The sequence below is a fragment of the Bos mutus genome, chromosome 24, assembly GCF_027580195.1.
Source record: "Bos mutus isolate GX-2022 chromosome 24, NWIPB_WYAK_1.1, whole genome shotgun sequence".
Lineage (NCBI taxonomy): Eukaryota > Metazoa > Chordata > Mammalia > Artiodactyla > Bovidae > Bos > Bos mutus.
Genome location: NC_091640.1, coordinates 13,978,721 through 13,998,530, shown reverse-complemented (window position 1 = coordinate 13,998,530; position 19,810 = coordinate 13,978,721). Strand labels below are relative to the sequence as shown.

General features: G+C 38.8%; 1 protein-coding gene across 2 annotated transcripts in view; it reads left to right on the top strand.

Annotated features, from left to right (window-relative positions):
- PIK3C3 (phosphatidylinositol 3-kinase catalytic subunit type 3) overlaps nt 1-19,810 on the top strand; it is a 166,915-nt gene that overhangs the window by 136,675 nt on the left and 10,430 nt on the right. For both annotated transcript variants that reach the window (XM_005896350.3, XM_070361954.1), the window contains exons 22-23: nt 10,779-10,947; nt 18,450-18,540. In XM_005896350.3, the coding sequence (XP_005896412.2) occupies nt 10,779-10,947; nt 18,450-18,540 (260 nt within the window). The remainder of the gene's footprint in view (nt 1-10,778; nt 10,948-18,449; nt 18,541-19,810) is intronic.

Genomic DNA, 19,810 nt, shown 5'->3' with positions numbered 1-19,810 from the left:
AGAAAGGCAATGCCAAAGAATGCTCAAACTACCGCACAATTGCACTCATCTCACACACTAGTAAAGTAATGCTCAAAATTCTCCAAGCCAGGCTTCAGCCATATGTGAACCGTGAACTTCCTGATGTTCAAGCTGGTTTTAGAAAAGGCAGAGGATCAAATTGCCAACATCCACTAGATCATGGAAAAAGCAAGAGAGTTCTAGAAAAGCATCTATTTCTGCTTTATTGACTATGCCAAAGCCTTTGACTGTGTGGATCACAATAAACTGTGGAAAATTCTTCAAGAGATGGGAATACCAGACCACCTAATCTGCTTCTTGAGAAATTTGTGTGCAGGTCAGGAAGCAACAGTTAGAACTGACATGGAACAACAGACTGGTTCCAAATAGGAAAAGGAATTTGTCAAGGCTGTATATTGTCACGCTGCTTATTTAACTTATATGCAGAGTACGTGATGAGAAACGCTGGACTGGAAGAAGCACAAGCTGGAATCAAGATTGCCGGGAGAAATATCAATAACCTCAGATATGCAGATGACACCACCCTTATGGCAGAAAGTGAAGAGGAACTCAAAAGCCTCTTGATGAAAGTGAAAGTGGAGAGTGAAAAAGTTGGCTTAAAGCTCAACATTCAGAAAACGAAGATCATTGCATCCAGTCCCATCACTTCATGGGAAATAGATGGGGAAACAGTGGAAGCAGTGTCAGACTTTATTTTTCTGGGCCCCAAAATCACTGCAGATGGTGACTGCAGCCATGAAATTAAAAGACACTTACTCCTTGGAAGGAAAGTTATGACCAACCTAGGTAGCATATTCAAAAGCAGAGACATTACTTTGCCAACAAAGGTCCGTCTAGTCAAGGCTATGGTTTTTCCTGTGGTCATATATGGATGTGAAAGTTGGACTGTGAAGAAGGCTGAGCACCGAAGAATTGATGCTTTTGAACTGTGGTGTTGGAGAAGACTCTTGAGAGTCCCTTGGACTGCAAGGAGATCCAACCAGTCCCCATTCTGAAGGAGATCAGCCCTGGGATTTCTTTGGAAGGAATGATGCTAAAGCTGAAACTCCAGTACTTTGGCCACCTCATGTGAAGAGTTGACTCATTGGAAAAGACTCTGATGCTGGGAAGGATTGGGGGCAGGAGTAGAAGGGGACGACAGAGGATGAGATGGCTGGATGGCATCACTGATTCGATGGATGTAAGTCTCAGTGAACTCCGGGAGTTGGTGATGGACAGGGAGGCCTGGCGTGTTGCGATTCACGGGGTCTCAAAGAGTCGGACACGACTGAGCGACTGATCTGATCTGTTTCTCTTTATACTTCCAGTCAGGAACAAAATAAGGTAGTTACAGTGAACATTAAGTTTGTTTTATATATACTTTGTTCCTTGACTATTTAACATCATAGATTTGAATAAGACACACTCCCTGAATTTTTTAAATATTTTCTTAAATTTCATGAAGTACATTTTAAAATCTCCTGAAATTTTAATTTACAGATATTAACTTTAAAAAGCCATTCTTTTTTGTATGAAGATGAATTTTCTTAAAATATTGATAGCCTCTTTTCAAAATACATTCCTCTTTGAACTTGCAATGTATAGTAATAGCTTCATAGTTAGATATTGCATCTTTTATGCCTTATAGTTATTAATCTTCTTCTTTGAGAATTTTCTTACAAGAAGGATAGAAATATACTCTTCATTTGCAGGCAGTGATGCAAGCTGACATTGGAATTCCAGTAACGCCTGTTATGAAATGAAGAAAAGTGGGACTAAGTTTCCTATTAAAAGCATTGAGCCCATTAAATAAACTCCATGTGATGGTTGATACCATTTGATACATGATTTATTAAGGGAAGCAGTTTTGAATCAGAGGTTCTTAAGATAGACTCTCTACTCAAGTGGTGAGTTTCAGTCAGATTTATATCGATAACAAGACATTATTTAAATGATTAAATAAAACTAAGAAAGGATTATCTGTATCTGTGATATTATTAGCTTCTCATTTGTTTACCTTGTGAAGGGTAGAATGGGATTTGTCTAACAAACTATATAATAAGTGGTAATTCCAGGATAAGAATAAAGCAGAAAATGAAGATCTTAGCTTAGTTGAACAGAGGATACATGTTTAGTTGAAAGCAGTGAAACCTTTAACAGAAATTTTGATCATAAACTTTTCACCAAATCATGGGAAAACCAATGATACTGTACTCCCTTGAACATTAAGAGATTAGGAGATGTTGTATTCCCAGTGAGTATCAACTTTTCAAATTATTTATTTCCAAACCAATTTCTCATCTTTTTGGAATCATGGACTTCCCTTGGGAAATTGTTGGTCTATGAACTTCTGAAAGTATTAAGTTCACTGTGTTTAGAAACCCCCTGAAGCCCATTTTGAAATTCTGAAAAGGTGTTTTTCAATCATAAGTAATACATAAAACTATTTTTAAAAAATGAAACCCCCTGTGTTGACATGTTACAGTTTATAATCTTAAATACGTACAACATAAAGTCTGATATTAACTTATTATGCATCTACTCATATTAATACATAACTATAAAATAAAAACATTGATAGGTTAAATAATGTTACAAACTGCTGCTGCTGCTAAGTCACTTCAGTCATGTCTGACTCTGTGCGACCCCATAGATGGCAGCCCACCAGGCTCCCCCGTCCCTGGGATTCTCCAGGCAAGAACGCTGGAGTGGGTTGCCATTGCCTTCTCCAATGCATGAAAGTGAAAAGTGAAAGTGAAGTCGCTCAGTCGTGTCTGACTGTTAGCGACCCCATGGACTACAGGCTAGCAGGCTCCTCCATCCATGGGATTTTCCAGGCAAAAGTACTGGAGTGGGGTGCCATTGCCTTCTCTGAATGTTACAAACTAGCAAAATGTAATCCAGCAGTATTAATGTGACAGACAGGAATATTGAAACTAAATTATCACTTGCTAGTGTGAAGATACCCATAATATAGTATGAGTTCCAGTTTAGAATGCTGTTAATGTCCTATCCCATGCACATATTCTTATAGTACTTTACTTGAACTACTTCATGTTGTTGTTATTCAGTCGCCCAGTCATGTCTAGCTCTTTGCAACCCTATGGACTGCAGCATGCCAGGCCTCCCTGTCCCTTACCGTCTCCTGGAGTTTGCCCAAGTTCATGTTCAAATTGCAGTGGTGATGCCATCCAGCCATCTCATCCTCTGATGCCCTCTTCTTCTGCCCACAGTCTTTCCCAGTGTCAGGGACTTTCCAGTGAGTAACCATTCTCATCAGATGGCCAAAATACTGGGGCTTCAGCATCAGTCTTTTCTAGTAAATATTCAGGGTTGATATCCCTTAAGATTGACTAGTTTGATCTCCTTGCTGTTCAAGGGACTTTCAGGAGTCTTCTCCAACACCGCAGAATGAACACATCAATTGTTTGGCGTTCTGCCTTGTTTATGGTCCAGCTCTTACAATTGTACATGACCAGTGGCAAGACTGTAGCCTTGAGTATATGGACCTTTGTCAGCAGAGTAATGTCTTTGCTTTTCAACATATTGTCTAGGTTTGTCATCGCTTTCCTGCCAAGAAGCAATCGTCTTCTAATTTCATGGCTGCAGTCACCATCTGCAGTGATTTTGGAGCCCAAGAAAAGGAAATCTGTCACTACTTCCACCTTTTCCCCTTCTATTTGCTATGAAGTAATGGGACTGGATGCCATGATCTTAGTTTTTTAATATTTAATCTTAAGAGGCTGTTTTGCTCTGCTTCTCACCCTCATCAAGAGGCTCTTTAGTTCTTTGCTTTCTGCCATTAGAGTGACATCATCTGCATATCTGAGTATCTGAGGTTGTTGATGTTTCTCCCGACTATCTTGATCCCAGCTTGTAACTCATCCAGTCCGGCATTTCTCATGATGTGCTCAGCATATAGTTTAAATAAACAGAGTGACAGCAGACAGCCCTGTCGTACTCCTTTCTTGATCTTGAAACAATCAGGTGTTCCATACAGGGTTCTAACTGTTCCTTCTTGACCCGCATACAAGTTTCTCAGGAGACAGTAAGATGGTCTGGTATTCCCATCTCTCTTAGAGCTTCCCACAGTTTGTCATGATCCACACAGTAAAAGGCTTTAGCTTAGTTGATTAAACAGAGATAGATGTTTTTCTGAAATTCCCTTGCCTTCTCTATAATCCAGCAAATGTTGGCAATTTGATCTCTAGTTCCTCTTCCTTTTCTAAACCTAGCTTGGACATCTGGAAGTTCTTGGTTTGCCTAATGCTAAAGCCTAGCATGCAAGATTTTAAGCATGACCTTACTAGCATGGGAGATGAGTGCAGTTGTCCCATGGCAAGTGCATTCTTCTTGGGAACTGGGATGAGAATTGACCTTTTCCTGTTGTCTTTTCCAGATTTGCTGACATAATGAATGTAGAACCTTGATGGCATCATCCTTTAAGGATTTAGATAGTTCTGCTGGAATTTCATTGCATTCACTAGCTTTATAAACAGCAGTACTTCTTAAGGCCCACTTAACTTCACATTCCAGAATGTCTGGCTCTGGGTGACTAACCACACCATTGTAGTAATCCAGTTCTTTAAGATATTTTTTATACAGTTCTTTTGTGTATTCTTTCCATCTCTTCTTGATCTCTTCAGCGTCTGTTAGGTCTCTGCCATTTTTATCATTTATTGTTCCCATCTTTGAGTGGAATGCTCCCTTGATGTTCCCAGTTTTCCTGAAGAGATCTCTAGTCTTTCACCTTTCAGTTTTTTTCTTCTGTTATTAAGCACTGTTCATTAAAGAAGGCCTTCTTGTCTCTGCATAGCTAGATTGAAATAGCTGCATTTGACTGGATATACCTTTCCCTCTCTCCCTTGCTTTTCCCTTCTCTTCATTCTTCTGCTGTTTGTAAAGCCTCCTCAGATAACGACTGTACCTTCTTGCTTTTCTTCTTCTTTGGAATGGTTTTGTTTGCCACCTCCTGTATAGTATTACGGACCTCTGTCCATAGTTTTTCAGGCACACTAGTCCCTTATATCTATCTGTTACCTCTACTGCAAATTCATATGGGATTTGATTTGAGTCATACCTGGCTGGCCTAATGTTTTTCCCAGTTTTCTTTAGCTTGAGCCTGAATTTTGCTATGAGAAGCTGATGATCTGAGCCACAGTCATCTCCAGGTCTTGTTTTTGCTGACTGTATACAGCTTCATCATTTTCAGCTACAAAGAACGTAATCAATTTGATTTCAGTATTGACCATGTGGTGATGTCCATGTGTAAAGTCATCTCTTGTGTTGTTGAAAAAGGGTATTTGCTATGACTAGTGCATTGTCTTGCCAGAATTCAGTTATCCTTTGCTCTGCTTCATTTTGTGCTCCAAGGCCAAACTTGTCTGTTACTCCAGGTATCTCTTGACTTCCTGCTTTTGCGTTCAAATCCTCAATGATGAATAGAACATCTTTTTTAGGTGTTAGTTCTAGCAGGTCTTCAGAGTCTTCATAGAACTGATCAGCTTCAGCTGCTTCGGCATCAGTGGTAGAGGCATAGACATGGATTACTGTGATGTCGAATAGCTTGCCTCGGAAACAAACAGAGATCATTCTCTCATTTTTGAGGCTGTACCCAAGTGCTGCATTTCAGACTTTTTCGTTGACTAAGAGGGCTACTCTGTTTCTTCTATGGGATTCTTGCCCACAGTAGTAGATATGGTCATCTGAATTAAACTCTCCCATTCCCGTCCATTTTAGTTTGCTGATTCCTACAATGTTAGTGTTTATTCTTCCCATCTCCTGCTTGACCATGTCCAGTTTCCCTTGATTCATGGACTATTTCTGATTCCTATACAATACTCTTCTTGGCAGCATTAGGTTTTACTTTCATCACCAGACACGTCCACAGCTGAGTGTCATATCCGCTTTGGTCCAGCCACTTCATTCCTTCCAGGACTATTGGTAATTCTCCTCTGCTCACCTTCCGACCTGGGAGACTCATCTTTTGGTGTCATTTTTTTTTTTGGCCTTTTATACAGTTCATGAGTTTCTCATGGCAAGTATACTGGGGCAGTTTGCCATTCCCTCCTCCAGAGAATCATATTTTGTCAGAACTGCTTCATAACCTCCATTTATTCAGGATGCTGTAATATAGTTTTCAAGGTACTCTGCCTCTGTTGTATTAGCCTGCAACAATTAAAGTAGTCTTGCTGTTTGATACCAGCTCAGTCAAAAACACTGAAATCACAGGATGGTATTAAGTCGTAAGGTATCAGCCAGGTGATTTAGACTCTGCCTTCCTTAAGTCCAATATAGATCCTCACAGAAAAGAAGACACAAGACATGACAACTTTTATAAGGACTCTTGGGTTTCTTGAGGAAGAAATGTTTCTATCAATACCTTTTTTTAAAAGTTGTCTAAGCTCTAAATGTGAAATTAAGATGTCACTGGTTAAATAAATGCAAAATAGCCACATTGTATGCCCCTGTGTGCTAGATATTACCTGGGTTTCAGGATTATAGTAAAAATGAATGAAACAAGGTTCTTGATTGTAAGACTCTTAATGGTTCATTAAAAGTTTAGTGTTGTTGAGAAGGATGAGTGAACAAATAACTTCAGTATACACCTCAGCCTAAAGTGTTTTGATAGAAATAGGTAAGGTAGGAGCTTACCAAATGCATGCTGATTTAGACAGACCAGTGTGACTAATAGAAAACATTTTGCTAACCTGGTTCGATGCACGATACTGGATGCTTGGGGCTAGTGCACTGGGACGACCCAGAGGGATGGTATGGGGAGGGAGGAGGGAGGAGGGTTCAGGATGGGGAACACGTGTATACCTGTGGCGGATTCATTTTGATATTTGGCAAAACTAATACAATTATGTAAAATTTAAAAAAAAATAAAAAATAGAAAAATAAAAAAATAAAAAAGAGAAAACATTTTGCTAACCTGTAACTGCCTTTGGTTTTTGGGGTGGGGAGACAAAACCACTTTTGGTTGTCTACAGGCTTCTTGCTAGCTTGCTATTTCTAGTTAGAATTCCTTCTCATCTCACCTTCACCATTTTTCATTTACTATAGTAGGAACACTCATTTAAAAAATTCTTATGAGACTCTTGGGAAGGAAGAAATTTTTCTCTGCCCTCCTAGTTTCTTCTGGTTGGTTTAAGAACTAAAATAACATGGGATTATTGACAGAGTTACAGAAGAAAAACTAAAGTTGACTAATGTATATATGGGAGAGATCCAGAAAAAATGTGAATAACTCATCAAAATGACTGAAGTCTTCACCCTAAATTCCATCCTCAGCTAAAGACAAAAGAGGATGTTGGAGATAGTGGTTTGAGATCTCAAAGGGGAGGAAAACAATTGACATGCAGGTAGAAAAGCAAATGTTTGGTAAATAAATATTTGCTGCTGCCACACAGAGACAGTGAATGGGACATAAAGAAGAATTTTTAACAAGCAAACTTCACCAGGTACCTCCCTGTCTAGGCACATAATTCATACTGTGATTAATCTATGGTGAATAGGTCCCTTCCTGGAACAGTCCTCTAACTAACATTTTTTTAGGCAGCTTTGGGGAAGGTCAAAGTTTCTTCCTTTTGAGATTTGATTGGTTTCAGCTCAAAAATAATCTTTATGCCAAAAAGGTATTTTAGAGTGGAGAGTTGTGCCACCCTTATAAGACTTTAACCAGCCCTCTGATTTTAACAGAATATTTTAAGCCTGGTATATCTTAAAAAAAAAATAAAAGTAATGAGATAATTTTGATAAATGGAAAAACTGATTTCCAGTGCAATAGTTACATTAATGATAGCACAGGGAAACCAGATTTGCCACCCCAAAATGTTTCTGGCATTTCAAGCTTCAAACAGTCTATGCAAGCCCCTGGAAGCACATTTGACCTTACCCCTAACTCCCTGAAAAGTTTAGATATAGTACCTATGCCAAGAATAGACCATTCAGCAGAAATATCTGCAAAGAATACAGTTAGGTGTGATAGGTGAAACTCTCGGAGATTTAGAGTCCACTCTGTGTCCTGTTGTCTCTGCTGCTGCTGCTAAGTCACTTCAGTCGTGTCCGACTCTGTGTGACCCCATAGATGGCAGCCCACCAGGCTTCCCCGTCCCTGGGATTCTCCAAGCAAGAACACTGGAGTGGGATGCCATTTCCTTCTCCAATGCATGAAAGTGAAAAGTGAAAGTGAAGTCGCTCAGTTGTGTCTGACTCTTAGCGACCCCATAGACTGCAGCCCACCAGGCTCCTCCATCCATGGGATTTTCCAGGCAAGAATACCGGAGTGGGGTGCCATTGCCTTCTCCATGTCTCTGCAAGGCCTACCAAACATTTGTTTTCCTAACATTTGCTTTTCCATTTCCATGCCTTCCTCACATCTGTGTCAACCCTTCCCCAATACCCTCCTTGGTCTTTAGCTGAAGATGGTATTTATGGTGAAGGTTTCATCCATTTTGGGGAGTTACTTGGTTTTTCTGGATCTCTTTCATGTATGTACATGTGTATGTGTGTTTGTGTGCACATGTGCTCAGTGATGTCTGACTCTTTGTGACTCCATGAACTATAGCCCACCAGGCTCCTCTCTCCACGATATTTTCCAAGCAAGGATACTGCAGCAGTATTTTGTACCCCAGGACAAAATACTTCCTAACCCAGGGATTGAACCCACATTTCTTGTGTCTCCTGCATTGGCAGGCAAATTCTTTACACTGCGCCACTTGGGAAGCCCCTTTGGTTTTCTCCTCTTAATATGTCTCATATCAGTACAAGTCTTAGACTAGCCAAAGAACCTAGGAAAATAGAAGATAATTTCTTCTTCCTGCTCAGTTACTCCTTTTTCTATAGCCATGGTACGATAATGTTTAAATCTCTGGTTAGTTGTCACTATGAGCATTCATTTTTGAGCTATTGTTTCTCTTTGTATATGAATTCCATGTCCCATATTTAGTATAGGTTCTGTCAATTCCAAATAGTATGCAATATAGTTTTCTTTACTGTTGTGGGAAAATAGTGCTAGTATCTATCTTGAACTTCACTTAAATTTAATATGCCTAAAAACTTTTTTATTACCTTTTGTTGGCAGTTTTGAAGTTCTTTCTCACTTTCAGAGTTTAATGTATTGTTTAGTTTAAGGTATTATTAAACTATTATTTGTTTATTAGTAGTAGTATTTACTATTAAACTGATAAACTAGAATAATGTTATATTTTAGTTTAATTTATTATTTAGCTTTTCTTTGTAAGAAAGATGCCTGAAAGTATTGCAGAAAATAAGATTGCTTATCTCTTTAATATTTAATTAACATATTGATATTTATTTTTGAACAGAATTCAGTATTTAAAGTTTAGAGTGATGACTGTGTACCAAGTACTGTGTTAAGTATTAGCTATATTATCTCTTTTCATTCTGCCAGGAGATAATTATCAGTATTAACCTGTTTTGTAGGCTAGAAGGTAAGGCTTAGAAAGATTATGTAAGCAAGTTTATCAGGGTCATGTACGTGATCAAGGGCAATATGAAGTGTTTTACTAAAGGGTCTTTATACTCCTGACTCAGAGGCCTGCCAGGGGATCACTGTTTCCTGAGAGTTTGTTACCACAACTGGAGTCAGTTCTGTGCCCATCTTTGTTTCCAACAGTGATCTAATGACAGTGTATAAAGTTCACAGATAACAGTGACAATGCTCAGAGAAGGGCATAGACAGAAGGGTAAGCTTAACATTTTAACTGGATAGAATCACTATCTAAAATACTTTTCGAGATGGCTGAAGTGTGTGAAAATTCAATACATGCATCTCAAGGAGAGTTTTTGGCTTGTGCCATTGAGGGAAAGAAATCTAACCTTTCCAAATGCATGATGGAAGAAAGGTTTTCACATAAAACAGGTCAGAATGTAATATAGGATAAATAAAAGTGGGCACGTTGCACTAGGGAAATTTTTGGTTGGCTTTTTAAATGAATCAGTGTCTTCATTCAACATTGAGTGCTTACTATATGCTAGAAACTATTCTGAGGTTGGGAAAACAGGCCTAACTCCCTGCCTTAGTGGTACTTAGATTGTAGAATCCGAGGAGTTACTTTTAGTTTTTTAATGTGCCTAATTAGACCTACTTGTAAATTAAAGATGGTTTATGAATTCAGTGGTGAATCATTATCCAAAGTGAATCATCAGTGGCATTCTTAAATATCTGACCTATGAGTTTAGATGACGGCTCAAGGGTTTCTCTTCGTGGGCACTATAGTGTGTTCAGCCCTTGGCAGAGGTGAATACTATGCTTGGTTTCCTAGTCTGCAGCTAGTAAATGACCCAGTTAATTGTAAATGGTTTAAATAAAGCTAACAATATAATTTGAAATTTGGGAGATGTTTTTGAAGGTCAGGAGAATAGTGATAAGTTAAAGAGAAGCATTTATCTCAAGAATACTTAAAGAAATGATCCTCCTTTGGCATAAGAAATTTGCTACAGTATACTAATTTCTACTAATACTTTTGACAGTTGTCTAAGCTTTAGCCATTTTTGATTCTGGAGATCTAAAAGTGAGATTTTTAATTTTAAAATATTACCCTGGGATTTTAAGTATAGTTTTATCTGAAGGAATGTGGGCTTCAAGGAGCTAAAATATGCTCTGAAGGCTACTCCTAAGTCTGGGGTTACAGTATCAAACAATTTAATGGACTTCATCTTGAACTAATATTCTTTATGAAGAGACACTGCTTTACCAATTGTGAAATACATAAAAGATTCTGGAAACAAATGAGTTTCTTATCAACATCCAGGCAAACTCTTCCACATAGACTTTGGATATATTTTGGGTCGAGATCCAAAGCCTCTTCCTCCTCCCATGAAGCTGAATAAAGAAATGGTGGAAGGAATGGGAGGCACACAGAGCGAACAGTACCAAGAGTTCCGAAAACAGTGTTACACAGCTTTTCTCCACCTTCGAAGGTAAGTTGATTTGCTTGACGCACAGAATTTTGGTAAATTCATTTCACAAATCAAGAAAAATATTTGTTTAAATGTATTCCCTGGTGGTTCCATGATAAAGAATCCACCTGCCAATGCAGGAGATGTGGGTTCAGTCCCTGGGCTGGGAAGAACCTCTGGAGAATGAAGTATTCTTGCCTGGGAAATCCCATGGATAGAGGAGCCTGGAGAGCTATAGTCCATGGGGTCGCAGAAGAGTTAGACATGACTTAAAAGACTAAAACAATAACAATTCATTTTTTTAGCATCATTCTTTTTCAGAATGACACAGGCAGCAGTATTTGTTAACATATATTTGATGACTGTTTTGATAAGCAGTCTGATTTCAAAGGAAAAAGACAATTTCTTGCTTTCTCACTAATTATCTGACTGCTCAATCCCACCAAATCTCAGGGAGGTTGACATTACACGAGAATGAACCATTTAGCTAACTTGGAATGATTAGCTAGATAATTTTTATTCTTTAACACCTTTATCAGCCTTAGTTTTAGTTGTTCTTGAGGAGCATTCTGAGGTTTGTTAAATAATTGAATAAGTGTTGCATATGGTTTTCTCTGTCTTTAGTACCACATCAGTCATTCTTCTTTAAAAAAAAGCTATTAATTTTTTTCTCTATCCTTTTTTTCCCAAGGCCACTATATCTCTGCTTCCTTCATCCAAATTTACTTAGGACTGAACATCATGTGGAGAAGGCAATGGCAACCCACTCCAGTACTCTTGCTTGGAAAATCCCATGGATGGAGGAGCCTGGTAGGCTGCAGTCCATGGGGTCACTAAGAGTCGGGCATGACTGAATGACTTCATTTTCACTCTTCACTTTCATGCATTGGAGAAGGAAATGACTACCCACTCCAGTATTCTTGCCTGGAGAATCCCAGGGACGGGGGAGCCTAGTGGGCTGCCGTCTATGGGGTTGCACAGAGTCAGATACTACTGAAGCGACTTAGCAGCAGCAGGAATAGAACGTCATGTATCATCAGGAAAAAGATAAATTAAAAGTCATGTTTGTTACATTCAGGACTTGGCTCTGATGATTAGTCAAAAATGATGGATCATTTGACCCTAACTCCATTTTTAACCTAACTAACGCAAAATGAATATTCTTAGTCCACCGGAAAAATCCCAGCTCGGGAGACCACCTGTATTCTCTTCCAGGTGAATATATAACCAGTAGAAATGAGTTGCCTATGCATGTGGGCACTGTCTTTTCTGTCTTTGTAACTTCAGTTTATGGACACTCAGAATATGTATGTTGAATAAAATCCTTCAATATTTGTATGAAAATTCCTGCTTCATATCTTGAGTGAAGCCATGTTCCCAGGTGATATTGATGCTACTGGTCCCAGGTGAATGGCTGTCCTATATTAATGAGTTTCATCTTTGCAGTGGCTCACTACTTCACCGTTAACTCAGGCTCCACTGCTGTCACAGATTTTAATGTACATTTTACAGACAGCCACGTTATTATCCTTTGGGTGGTAGAGTGGCTCAGTTTTACTTTCTCGAAATGCTGAAAGAATAATGAGAAGATCAGTGCCTGATGATGCAGAAGCACTTTCAGAGATGAAAGTTCCACTTTAATACCTGGAATTTTTAATTTAAAATAGTCATAGCTAGATGAAAGTTTGGCGATCTCAGTGAGGAGACAGACAAGATAATATGAAATGATAACTAGAGAAATGTCAAAGGTGCTCTCCGTTATTGAAAGCAGAAAGAAAACATTGAGCTTTATAAACTGTCATTGATAATGGATAAGTAGCAATTCAGCAAAATGAGAAAATAGAAGCAGATTGTTTGTGCAGAGCCAAAGTTAACTTTCTCACTACTAAGAAAAATCATGAAGACTAATCTACCTTACTTTATGTTAAGTCTTCATGAACATAGTTTTAATGTTTTATTTTCAGGAATTTCACTGTTAAAATTAGCTGGGCCTTAATATTTTTGTCAACATTTATTTCTTAGTGTTATATTTTAGAATATGCTTCTGTTAGTAAAAAATTTCCCTTAGGACATAAGAATTAGCCAGATAGCCAAAAGTTTGTTTACAGTTGACACATTTATTATTAGGGTATCAACCTTGTTCTTGTTCTTTTCATGGTTTTTGTTGATTGCTAATCAGTAAGAAATCATTGAATACAATGTGGACCACATAAACTAAGCAATCTCATTTGAACTAAGTTATGAATCGTTATAGTTATACAGATGTCAGAACACATTTTATGGAGTGATTTTCATGTAACAAAATGCATTTTTATACCAATAATGAATTGGAAATTTTATTTTTTGAATACTCTTATGGCAGCAGGAGTAATGCTCAAACATTGTAAAAGTTAAGTATTGAAGGAAAACATAAACTTCTCTTAATCCGTGTTTATGCCAAACACCATGCTGGACACCGGTGATACAAAGAGAGCCTAAACTTTTCAGTAAAAATAATGAAGTTAGGAATGCATTTTGCTGTATTAAGCAAAGTTCTCACACTGTCATGTCTTAAGTCACCAAATAGTGAATCTGTGGATCAAACTACTTTTCATTGTTAACCTCATTTTTTTTTTCCCTCCTGGAACTCTAGTACACTTATTAAAGAAATATTTGTATAGAATTCTACTCGGATATTCACTGCATCCAAAATGGATAAATGTAGGGGAAGCAGACCTCTGAAATGCCATAAAAACCTCACTTGATGTAGTTAATGATTTTTATTCTTAGTATTGAAGATTTTTACTGAAAAATCTAGAGCATCTTTATATAGTCAATGAGTAACTTGATGATTGGTATAAACTTGGGTAAGAGAAAGAGTATGTTTCCTTGAACTCTGTGCTTAACCTACTCCTTTATCAAAATCTTATTTATATCACATCCATCCTTACATCTTTGTCTAGACTTGGTTTTGCACTTTTCTCACTCTCATTTTTTAACCTTAACCTTATATTTTCTTTTGATAATGGTTTTAAAGATTTTTAGTAACCTTAAATCTGTTTTTCTGGATAGGATTTGAATAACTAATGTTTAATTTCTGTTCGGTGTCACTGGTTCTGTTTTAAATAGAAAATGTAGGTTAATGGCAACAGATGTAAAAGATTAATACAGTTGAAATGTAGTGACAAATAATCTGCAAAGTAATTGGATGTTTAAGCTTCTTAGAAAATATTCCACTTTGTATTTATTTACATTGTTTCCCTTTGCCATAATAATAGAAACATGGGTGATTTCATTTATGTATATATGTGTGTGTTCAGTCCTATTCGACTCTGCAGTCCCATGACTGTAGCCCACTAGGCTTCTCTGTCCATGGAATTTTCTAGGCAAGAATACTGGAGTGGCTTGCCATTTCCTACTCCAGGGGTTTTTCCTGACCCAAGGATTGAACACATGTCTCTTGCATCTCCTGTACTGGCAGGCAGATTCTTTACCACTGAGCACCTGGGAAGCCTGGTTACATTTATACCAACAGATAATCCAGAAACATTAATATGTGCCTTTTACAAAAGGAACACATATTGGGCTATAATAAAGGCAAACATTTTAACATAGATCCTAGCTGTGCATGAGAATCACTGGGGATCTTTGTTGGGGAGGGGAGACCAAAACAGTTGCAGCCCATCAGGTTCAGTCAGCCTGGGTTTTGGCCCCAGCATTGGTATTTTTAAAGAAACTTCCCAGGTGAATTTAATGGGCAGCCAGGTTTGAGAACCTCTGAAATATCCCTTTCAAAATTGAGCCTTGCATTCCTCTCCTTGAGTTACCCTGTGGTAGATTCCTGAGATTCCCCTGTGGCAAGACTGGGAAAAATCCTATATAGTCAACAAAGCAAAGCATGAATTATTAAGGATTCACTGAAAGAGTATCATTGTTTTTATCACCTAACGCGTAGCAGTTGGTTGTATCCTACTGACACTGCAGTCCTTACAGCCTTCTCCATGGACCCTCTTCTGTATCCCTTTCCTATAAACCATGGAGCTTAAAGAAGTTCCTGGTGCCTTGCAGTCCTTACAGCCTTCTCCATGGACCCTCTGCTGTATCCATTTCCTACAAACCACAGAGCTTAAAGAAGGTCTTGGTGCCTTCCTGCTCCGAAATGCCATTTCTGAACCTTTCTGTCCTGGCCTTCTTAACAAAAGCATAGATACACACCGTGAAGCCAGATAAATTACCTACTGCTGACCATCAACTGCCTATTTCCCTGTCATTCTCCTCCACTGAAAACTTTCATTCTTGTCTTCTTCACGCCTGCTGCTGTGACTTCAACATCTTCATGAATGGTCCAGCTGTGACGTGGCCTCACAGAGCCTGGTTCTCATGTAAAGTCAGCCTTGGCCACTCCCTCTCATTAAGAGTCAAGTTAGCCCTTCAAAATCTTGATCCAGTGCTTTTCACTGTCTGAGCAGCACACCGACTGTCCTCATAGCTCTTTTCATTCCTCCATGTCTTCAGCATCAATCTCATTACCCTACCACTGTATATAATATACCTTAATTCTCACTTTCCTCCTTCCCCCATTGAATTTTACAGCCCCAAACTGTAATCCCTCTTAACTGCCACAGCTAAGTGAGTGCCACTGGCTTCCATTAATAGTGGGGAGAAGACCAGTGCCGGGGACCAGCCCCAGCTGATCCAGGGTATTCGAAGGAGAGACGGCCTAGGCGACTATTTATATGCTAATTAGAGATATAAAGAATAATAGAATGAGGATAGCTCAGTAGGAAAATTCAGTGGAGAAAAGAGGCTGAGTAGCTTGGTTTACGCGGGAGACCAATAAAACTTCAAGACAAGAAGTTTGCACCACTTAGGTAGGCCGCAGGCGCCCTTGAATAGCGGAAGGTACCTCACCCTAGAGACCTTCTCGAGTGGGTCTTAGAAGCCCAGGTGTAAGTAGTAAGCGTGGTGGGTTCCGCGTTCCAGATGGAGACTCAGCTGGAAGTTAAAGGGAAGAATGACATGGGGAGACCAAGCATTGGTGAGCAAGGCCCGTAGCTTTATTTTCAACAGGGGCTTATATACCCTAAGTTACACATAGAGGATAATAGGGGATGCAAAGTCAGCAGTCTTTGATTCTTATCAAAAACCAGGGTTTCTTTCCTGCAAATTTATTGTATACAAATGGTTTAGGTGATTTACATCATCTTCTGGCCAGAAGGCCTATTAATATTTTATGACTCTTGACAAGGACTTATCAACAAAGACTTACTTTCTCTAAGAGTAATTATTTTAAGGTTTGGCGCCATCTTCCAAAGATAAAATTGCATTCCTATAGGGTGGATGTGTAATGGGTTTACAACAAAAGAAAGAATTTATTACCTTAAGGGTCTAAAGTTACTAACACCAAGGCCTCTACTTATTTTTTCTACATACCAACTATTAATTAATACATATTCAAGGATACAATTCAGGGGATGTGAAAACTTGGCAACAAACATTGACTCATCAATGAAATCCTTTACTAGTCTTATTCTGACAGTTTCTAACTCTCTGAGAGGCTCTAAGCTATTTGAATATCTTAAGCTTCCCATGCCTCTGGAGGCTGGGAGACTGTAAACAATTGTATGCATAGCTGCAGGAGTCCGGGTAAACTTGTCAGGCGAGTTAGAGAGCCATCTGAGGGGTTTGGATTTAAACACTCCTAGTTGCCCAGGAACTTTATTAATTGGAGCTGTAAGTTAACTCTTTGACAGAGAGAGCGAGATGGTGGTAGGGGACAGCCCCCAGTAAAGTCAGAGGTGAGAGCACAAAGCAATAAAGTAGGCTTTGTTTTTTGGGGGGTAGATGCTCGAGAATATCCGGGCGGACTCTTGAGGCTCGATCCCGCCTTTGTGTATGCCGAGCCTCCTTCCTCATGACCTTTGTCACGAGTGGAATGCCTCACCGGCTCCCGACAGACCAGGATATTGCTAACATTGTACTGTTGCCCTATTTCTTCACTCTCCTCAGTACATCTATTTTTAAAAGTTCTCACTGTCTCCACTTACTTGCCTCCTTTCTTCCTCAGCCTTCTCCAGTAAGTCTTCCAGTCATGCTCTGCTATTGAAACTAATTTTATCAAAATAAACAGCTACCTATAGCAAATCCAGTGGCCACTTTTGCTTCCTTGAAGCTCTGACACAGTTGACCATGACTTTGTTCCTAAAAATCTTTCTTATATTTGACCATGACTTAGTTCCTAAAATTCTTTCTTTGTTCCTATATATATATAGGTTCCAGGTGGCTCCGATGGTAAAGAATCTGCCTGCAATGTGGGAGACCCAGGTTCGGATCCTGGGCCAGGAAGATCCCCTGGAGAAGGAACTGGCAACCCACTCCAGTAATCTTGCCTGGAGAATCCCATGGACAGAGGAACCTGGTGGACAATGTGGTCGCAAAGAGTTGGACATGACTGAGTGACTAAGCAAAGCACAGCATATGTATAGTTTAGTCGCTAAGTAGTGTTCAACTCTTTGTGACTCCATGGTTTCAGTTTAGGGGGAACAGATCCAAAACTTTTTACCAAGACGAGCTAAAAACCTTTGTTGTTTAAAACCAAATTTTTTACTCACATCCATTCCCAAAGTCAGATCTGGGCCTCCTTCTATCACTACAGTACTGCATTACCACTCAGGGCGTAACTGTCCTAGAGGAGAATGTTCTGAGCAGGAGGTGGCCTGTGCCCAGTGGACACTTACTGACACCTTTCCCCACACAGCTCCACCTCTAGTAATGAACATTTGGAAAAGGAACATACTTTGTCTTTGTTTAGAGGAAAATGAAAAGTTTGAGCACTGATGAGGATAAAACTTCCTACAGGGGTCCACATACTCCAAAGGTGAAATGATTTAGATATCTTGTATATTTTTAGTGTAGAAGAGTATGAGCTATTTTCTCCTCCATTTAGGATGCTTATAACCACATCAGTCACTGTATTTTCTAAGATGGTGGGATTAGTGTCTCTGGAGGATACTTATGATTCATGAATGGAGTCACACTATTTCACTCATTACCCATGACACACCAAGGTAGTCTTAAGATAGCAGATGGAGTCACGTTGCCGCTTCACTCATTACCCATGACACACTGAGGTAGTCTTAAGGTAGCAGGTTCTTGTCTTCATTGAGCAAAGACAGATCTTCATTCCTTAGTAAAACGCAGTTAATGGTATAAAGCGGATTCCCCCTTAGATCCCTTCTGAAAAGAATATACTTACTAAAAAAATGAAAAAAATGTCATTATTAGATGGTTACTCCAAAGGTGTGTTCCCTATTGGGAAACCTAGAAGTGGTATTATATCAAGGCCCTAGAATAAGATATATTTTCAAGTCTTGCTTTTCATTGAGACAACTGGTGAATAAGCGTACATTGTATTTTCCATAGGAGTAATAGTAATCATTATAAAAATCTAAGTATTACTACTTGTAGGAGTGCTCTTAATATGAGAAAAGAATGGCAAAATTCTAACATATTGTTGTTTATTTTTATTTCCCATTCTCCTTTAGGTATTCTAATCTTATTTTGAATTTGTTTTCCTTGATGGTGGATGCAAACATTCCAGATATTGCTCTTGAACCAGATAAAACTGTGAAAAAGGTAATTTTCATATACCCTCAGATATCATAGTCTACTTTTCATACTTAAGAAGTATCAGGGTTTTAACAACCCATTTCCCCTTGTCCCGACCCCTGGACTCTTAAGTAATGTAAATTAAGAAAGAGACCTTGTGTATATTTCTTTTTCACATTTTAGAATACAAGAGCCTCTCAAGCCCTCTGCAACTAGTTTTATCCCCTTCCCTGTTTATGCCCACAGTCACATGAGTAGCTCACTATATCAAGACAGGAAGCTTACTATCACCACCCTTACTCTTTGTCCTAAAAAGTTTAGCTTCTCTTTAATATTCCTACTAAGATACCTGCTTCCTGGTACTCCAAGACCAAGCATGCCAAGAATCAGAAACAAAATATTATAATAGTATATAGAAGAAAACAGTTGTTCTTTATCTTTCCCATTCATACCCTTGGTTACAGGGGTTTCTTACTGTGTCAGGAGAGTAGAGACCTGCTTTTAACTTAACCTGCAAAGAGAAGCATGAAAGAAAGCTTTCATATAGATGAGCAGTTATTCAGAACTATCTTACCCTGAGATGCAGTGAGAGATGGGAGAAAGGAGTAATAAATTTGAAGATTTTTTTTTATTCAAATTAATTTCTGTCTCTGATTCACTGAAAGTGAAAGTCACTCAGTCATGTCCAACTCTTTGTGACCCCATGGACTATAGAGTCCTTGGAATTCTCCAGGCCAGAATACTGGGGTGGGTAACCTTTCCCTTCTCCAGGGGATCTTCCCAACCCAGGGAATGAACCCAGGTCTATTACATAGCAGGCAGATTCTTTACCAGAGCCATTGAGGGGGGTGTATATAACACATTTTATTTACCCAAAGATAACATTAAGTGATCTTAAATAGCAGAGGGCTTATTAATAATGAGCTTCAAAGATAGTATAGCTTTTTAACTTACAGAAGTATAAAACTACTAAAATTGTAAGATGGAATTTTTCTGGTGGTTGTAAATAATATTTCTCACCAAAAGCCCTAAGTTCTGATGTAATTGACTCAGCATTATTAGAAACATACCGCTGTGGGTTGAACATTGTCTTGGTCCATTTGGGCTGCTGCATATATCAGTATAACAAAATACCAGACACTAGGTAGCTTGTAAACAACAGAAATTTATTTCTTAAGCTTCTGGAAGCTCTAAATACTAGTCCAGAGTGCCAGAATGGTCAAGTTAAAGCCCCTTTGGGATCAAAGGGTACTTCTTAGGGTGGAAGGTGCCGGGAAGCTCTTTGGTGTCTCTTTAT